This window comes from Micropterus dolomieu, linkage group LG06 (genome assembly GCF_021292245.1).
Source record: "Micropterus dolomieu isolate WLL.071019.BEF.003 ecotype Adirondacks linkage group LG06, ASM2129224v1, whole genome shotgun sequence".
Classification (NCBI taxonomy): Eukaryota; Metazoa; Chordata; class Actinopteri; order Centrarchiformes; family Centrarchidae; genus Micropterus; species Micropterus dolomieu.
In genome coordinates, this window is record NC_060155.1 from 28,506,582 (window position 1) to 28,514,043 (window position 7,462).

Below are 7,462 nucleotides of genomic sequence, written 5' to 3' on the forward strand. Positions count from 1 at the left end.
GGGGGGCACAAGCAACATTACTAATAACCAGTGTGTAAGACTGTGTTGTAGTGTGTGTTTCTGAGGGCTTGTGTGTCGTGTCTGAGGGCAAAGTTTGGTTTTTCAGCAAGATCGAATGGTTTTGAGTGGAGAGTTTCATAATGACCTGAAAACGGGATGTTTGGGGGAATTGGGTGAGAAGTTGCGGATCTGTGTTTAGAGTTTTGAAAAAAAGAGGCATCATTTCAAGAAATGTGTTTAAGCAATCGAGAAAAACTGTAAGCTAATCCAACTTTCACTTAAGTTCCTTCTGAAACCTCTGAAGGACCCCTTGAGGGTCCCTGAACTCCGGTTTTAGAACCACTCAGCTTTGGGAGGATTTTAACGGCTCTCATCCACAGCTCCTAATTAAAATTGATCCGTGGTTGATTAACCGCCTAGTTCTCTGAAATCAATCTGCCTGATGACGTTCAGAGGGGGAAAAAAACGAGGCCGAGTGCTGCTCAGAGTTTGCCGTTCAGTCAATTAAAAATATAACGAGTGAACTAAAATGCTGCAGCATGTCCGACTCTGAGAGCTTAATTAAAAATATTAGCGAGGCACTTACAGTCACATTACAGAACGATCAGCTGATCTTCTCCGGTGTGAGCTGCAATGAATCTGCGCAGTTTAAATTATTACTTGTATCATCAATCTGAATGTTCGGTTCAACATTTGAAAATACTTTATTTATAAAAACATGATGCATACTACAGTAGGTTGAGGTTTTCTGCCGGTGTGTCCACAGGTGTTCAACACACGTTAAATAGCGTATGTATAGCTGAGAGTGTCAACGTTAAAGGGATATAAGAACCATGTTGATGGGACATTCTTAGCATTCGTTATTTAAACAGATCTCACTCCTACTGTTTCTATTTCCGATGGATATGCTTTGAGTTTTCACATTACAGTTTCCATCATGTGTCAGGTGGTGCAAACAGGAAATACAAGGTTACCATGGAGCCAGTGGGCTAAGTGTTGGCTACTCAGGAGCCCTGTGTTTTAGCATCTATATTTCATTACACGTGATGCTATGTTAGCTACTTCTAATTAGCTATCTGCTCAGTAACAATGGAAACAAACGACATTTCCTGGATTACTGTTGATACTGAAGAAAAAGTCTAAACATGATGCATATGAAGTTGTAAGGAGCACGTCTTCATTTTATTTCTTAAAAGGAGTTATGGACGTTTATGATCAGCAGACATTACAGAAACCCATATAGAGTGCTTGATGGCCGTGCACTTGATGGTCTGTGATTATTGGAAAAAGCCTGAAACATCCACAGTTTAGACTTTAAAACAGAATGAAATGACCTATAACCATTATCATATATTGATTTAACCTGCAGCGATCCTCTGCCTTTTCAGCATTACTGATGGGTATAATAATCTGTTCACTTTATATCATTTATTTGTATATTTAGTTGTTTGCTTTGCTTGTTATGTGAGGAGTGCACTGGATCCTGCGTACAGAACTCCAGGAAGGACTAAAGGAATCTGAATCTGGTCAGATGGGTGCTCTGTTGCACCTGTAACCACCACAACAGGGTCCTGGAGTACAACTGAACATCACTGCAGCAAGGCAAGAAGTTCAATCACCGGAGCTCAGCAAAGAGAAGGCTTTAAGGGTGTTAAGTTACTCTTTAAAGAGTCAGAACACGCTCATTATAAAAGGCCCTGCAGTTATTTCTGCCGCCACTCCAACACAGGGGAGGTGAATGGGATGAAGTCTATGAGGCTCACAGCGTTGGAAATGACATTTTCAAAAATGTAGTCTGAAGTCTTTTTTTTTTAAAGCTCTGCGCAACCAAACTAAATTCCATTTAGACAGATATCTAAAAAAACTCTCAGCACATAAAAGCAAACCTGCCTGGATGAACACCACGGGAGGCAGTGCTTAAACTGGGCTGTGTGGAGTACCAGCACTTCTACCTAGAGTCTACATGACTATCTGTAATTCCTACTGTATACTATGACCTCCTGGCTGCCTGTCTGGCTGAAAAGGTGCAGCTAAATTACAGTTAGTCTACAGGACGTACTATTACCTACTGGAACACTTATCGTCAAGCCCTCAGTAGAGGTACATGGGAAACTTTGTTGTTTTAGTTTTAATTGTGGGTTTAATAACTGTGTGCCTGATCGAACGTGAAGTCATATCTCAACGGTTTCACTAAATCTCACAAATTTACTGAGACAAACCTGCCTTTAAAACCTGACTGGTCAGAGTTACGTCTCTTTTTATGAGGCAGCAGCTGAATTATTTCCTCAGACGACACTTTAAGAACAATTTAAAACGACTGAAACCTTAACAGACAATGACTGATGTCCTCACATACTGTTCCACTGGTCGATTTCAATAAATGAAGAGCTGTAATTTAGTTTTTGACGAACACCTCAATCAATCAGCGTGTCACTGTCTCAGGTTTCCATTGCGTTGATGCTGTGTATTTGCTGGCAGACTCACCGGCGGAGCAGGGCCCGTCGGACACCCGGGAGATGACTCTCTGCTGTTTGCAGGACGCCTGTCGCCTGTAGCACTCGTTCTGGTAGGTGTCTCCGTTTGAGCCGCACACAGGGACGTAGTGTTTGTGGCACTGGAAATCAAACACAATCAAATGTTAATTAAGTCTCAATGTGACCGCTGCTCACAGGACACCGAGCGCCAAACCTGATGATGAAGATGATGATGATGATACATAACCAGCTGTGTGGCGAGCAGAGAGAAGCTGTGACCATTTCTGCTGCTTCATTACAGAAAAGCTTAGAGTTCTCACGGGTTGTATAAAAGTCAGAATTCACTCGAGGACGCTGTTTCCTCCGATGATGTCTGAAGGAAGCTGACTTTTAATTTACTCATTTAGCCGACGCAAAGTGACTTACACTTACTATGTATGTCAGAGGTCACACGCCTCTGGAGCAACCATGGGTTAATTGTCTTGCTCAGGGTCACATTGGTGTGTCGCAGTGCGAACGGAACCAGGGGCGTCTTGTCCACTGTTCCATCGCCGCGCGAGATTCTGAGCAGATACAGGAACCTTTGCAGATAAAGTTTATTTGATTAACTGCTTGGTGTTATTTTTGAGGGGGTTGTGTCAGGGGCGTACGTTTGTTTACAGAAGTGGGGGAGGCAAAATGAACATATGTGCTATAATCAAATGACAAATTATGATGAAATTGGTTATTGTGCTTTGCATATTAATAGTAAAATAACTAAAATGGAAATGTATTATTAGTTCACTAATCCTACTTAACATCATGTTTAGTTTGCTTTATATATTTGATATGATAGATAATCGTGCATTTGTACTAGAAATACCTCTGACCTTTACTCCTATCTTTAATGTTCAATTCTAGCATATCTTTATGAGATTATTAACTGTAAATAAAAATATTTAGGGATGCACCGAATGTGCAAAAAAAAACACTTTCGGTGTTCGGCCTAATAAGTCAAAAGACCTAAGAAAAGTTTTAATTACGTTGACATGTTGGCAGTGTGGAAGTATTTTAAAGTGTCATAGAAAGATGCAAAAATGCCCATTTGCAAACACTGTTCTGCTGAATTGTCTCCCAGCACATCCACTCCATCTGTGGCTGACTTCTTAGAAAAGAACCGCTTTGAGTGTTTCTGTCGCTTGTCTGTGAGAAGGCGATTAAGCTAGCCGCACTTACATTTGGAGTGCACACGTATTCAAGCCTTTACGGTAGCTGACAGGCAGGTTAGCGACTTTATCCTGTCAGTTTGTCTCTTTACAAAGACAAGTGTTGCAGTATGAGAGTCCTGCCTGAAGAGAGGCTGTGAAGTCTTCATGTTACGCCGTACGAGAAACACGGAAACACTTGTGACAACGTCTGGTTTTCAAAATAAGGTGTCTATACAGGATGGAAATAAGATTAATCGGATTATATTCACAGAACATATTACATGTGTCCATTAAAAGTAAACGGACACATGTAATTTGCTTTACCGGACCCCCCCACCATAGGAAAAAGCACATTTGGACTATTTAATTTATTCAAATGGAAAAAAAAGGCAAATTAAAAGGAAAAAAAAAAGTGAAAAACCTTGTTCGATGTTCAGTATTCGGGAAAGTTTTTCATTATATTCGGTTTCAGCTTCGAATTTTCATTTCGGTGCATCCCTAACAAATATTAATTGACAACACCTGTTTATTCAGCCCTGAGTGATGTCTGCAGGTATAACTTTGTCATTACTGTAGGGCAGCCACTGACAAAGACATCAAGAACAAGACACCAACAGGCAAAATAACCTTAAATGATTAAAAAAATAAAACACTGAGATGTTGAAGGATGCTGAAGCAGACACACTGAGACCCGTCTTCATTTTAAAGGAGGGGTCTGAGATCAACGACACATCAACGGGACTTTTCTTCCTGTGATGAAAGTTATGAAGTTAAGGCAGGGATGAGCTCATTGGTTGAGTTAAGTGAGCGGGTGGGGCCAAAAACCATCAGATGATGTCAGCCTGAAGCCAGCGAGGAAGTTTAAAGGTAAGACAGGATGATAATAACTGATTGTTAGGAAAATACAGTCTAAGAAATTGAGATAAAAACAAATTGGCAGTTTTGTAACATCACATGTGACGAGAGTGAAAAATGATGTGAATTGTTCAGCAGTTAGAGGAGGTTCAGGAGCTTCGTTCATTCTGCATGCACAAAATAACTTGACTCTGCAGTCAGACACAAACTGCAGCTGCCAAGGACACATATCAGTGTTCAGCAATCCATATTCTATTAACTCGCAGCCATCAATCATTTAGCAGGAATCCCCTGCAGAGCTGACCTCCGTGACCTCTGCGCCGACAGCACAGACTGCACTAACATTCGGTTCAGGTCCACGTGTGACAGAAACAACTCCTGTGGCGTCGACAGCTGCTGCTGCTTTATGGGAATACATCAATGACAAAACTATTGAGCAGTGATCAATCCAGATTTGGGAGCAAACAGGAAACATGACTCATGAGCTCAGAGAGAGTTTTGGGAGCAAGTAAAGGCTGAATCACGCTGTAAACGAGCAGCAGGGCGTTTCTACAAAGAGGCTCGCACTCACTTTTGGCAGTTTGTCTCCTTCACATCCAAACTCCAGCTGAGAGAAGTTTTTTTTTTTTTTTGATTTGAAGACGTGGGAGTCATCCTGTGAGGCTGCTTCTTAGTTTTCTTTGTCAGTGTTTTGCTAAAAATCATCAGTCTAACATGGATGTTGATGCAAAAAGTTTCCTCTCACAAAATGGCAGCAACACATTTGTGGTTCTCTGCTGTCTCCCTGCAGTGTTCATTTCATTTCTTTTGTCACGTATGGAAACTTAGTCAAGTTTTTAAGGCATTGGGAAGCCATTAGGGTTATTGTTAAATGCAAAACATAGGCATAGTATAAATTAAAGGAGGTGGTTGGGTCAGAAACTAGACTTTCAACCAAGGAGTTTCTAGTGTGGAAAAAAAGTACACTTTAAACAAATATGGTGCTTTTTACCAGCAGTATTCCCTTTACACAGTTGCAATAAAATATTTCTTGTAAATCTCAACTTAAACATTAATGTAATCAAATCAAATATAAACCAAAGCTATTTTCCACTGCCAGGGAATTACCTTTTATCTAGCTTGTTAAAACAAGTTAGTCCAGATCCTCGATCATAGCAGGCACCTTCTGAGCAACAGGCTAACATAGGCCTATATATAGCCTATATAAATCAGTTTTTCGCTATGGCATTTGTTCGCTTGTCTTGCTTTTGTTTATCTACTTCTCCCACACGCTGCATCCAGCGTAGTCTGCTGAAGCCTCCCTCCACTGCTTGTTTGGGTGGCTGATCAACTTCCCACCCCTCGTGTGACCCATGGTTTGACTGTATGTGTATTCAGAGCCAATGAGCAACAGACTTTCAAAATAATAATAATAATAATAATAAAAACTGCGTTAACATGCGATAAAATAATTGACAGCGTTAATTAATTAATGCCTAACACGATAATAACGCATCAACATGCCCGGCCCTAAAAAAAAAAAGACATTGATTCATTTTAGTTATGCTATGTAAGTTACATAAGTTAAGTAATTAAAATTGTTGTTTTGACCCAAATCATGAATTTTTGCTAAAACTAACCAAGTAGTTTTGTTGCTTAAACCAAATTGCAATGTCACAACGTTAACCACTAGTTTTTATTTTGAAAGTCTAACTGGACTTTGCATATGTTCTTGCTAACCTGACTGCAGAGACCTTCACGTGCAAAAAACGGCGTTAAAGGGTACCCAGGGTGTTAAAAAGTGAGGGGGGGGGGGGGGGGGGGGGGGCAGACAATCAAGTGAGTGTCTGTTGCACACCACAAAACTGATTTTTTCACTATTTTAAAAAACATATTGCCATGGCACAATGCTTTAACGTCATTATTAAAGTATCCAAGAGACTCCCGTTCGTCTGTGGTCAAGAACATTGAGCTTCTTTAAAAATGTACATTCAAACTGTGTGGTCCTTCTTTGGGAGTCTGCTCAGAGTCGCGTTAGAGGTTCGAACTCTACTGGCAGCTAAACCTGACTGACTTCAGTTGGTTACTAGCTTGTCAACTAACAAGAAACAACGTGTACAATCACATTTTACATTTTACTCATTTAGCTGACACCTTTATCCAAAAGGACTTACAACTGCTATATATGTCAGAGGTTGCAAGTGTCTCATGGTGCTTTCAGACCGTTGTGCGTTGGGGGTGGTCCGTTTACATACAAAGTCAATGCAAAGACGCAGACAGCCGCAATTTCTTAATTGGAGGTGCGGTGTGCGGTGTCCTAGGTTCCAGTGTTGTTGTTAGCGTCAGTCGGCACCAAAAAGCTCTGTTGGACTACTACTTCATGTTTATATAAAAACCTGGCCAAAACTGGATGTTACTTGGAGAAAAGAAAGCGAGGAAGTTGAACTACCTGGTGAGTTCAGAAAATACGTCTGTTACTTCTGATCTACTACTGATCGATCCGAACTCCATTCAGAAAACAAGCATTTAATAAGTTATTGTCCTGCTGACAGACAAAGTATAAATTCATATGTTTAACAAATCGGCATCATATTGTAGTGATTTCAGCATCAGTTTGATCTGCTTATTGAAATTAAATCACAGCAAATTATTTACTTTGCTGATTGCTGATTTTTTTAAATGGTGCCAGACTAGCAGTTTCCCCATGCTTCCAGCCTTTGTGCTAAGCTAGGCTAAAAGCTTCCTTCTTTCCAGCTCGCTTTTCTAACCTTCATGCCACCACTACACCTTTTTGGTATCTGGAAGCAGAGCTGAAAAAATCCCAAAATGTCACTCTCTCTTCCAAACACACACATTTGTTCCTCTATCTCATTGACATAAAGCATTCCCTCGCTCTTTACACTAACCTAAACTTAATTCTAACATGAACACCAAAACCAAGTCTCAACCCTCTAAAAGCATGGGCTG

At 40.6% G+C, this 7,462-nt stretch overlaps 1 protein-coding gene across 1 annotated transcript in view; it reads right to left on the reverse strand.

Moving 5' to 3' along the window:
- tmeff1a (transmembrane protein with EGF-like and two follistatin-like domains 1a) overlaps nt 1-7,462 on the reverse strand; it is a 103,707-nt gene that overhangs the window by 38,002 nt on the left and 58,243 nt on the right. Inside the window, exon 3 of the mRNA XM_046050875.1 lies at nt 2,485-2,614. Coding sequence (XP_045906831.1) covers nt 2,485-2,614 — 130 coding nt within the window. The remainder of the gene's footprint in view (nt 1-2,484; nt 2,615-7,462) is intronic.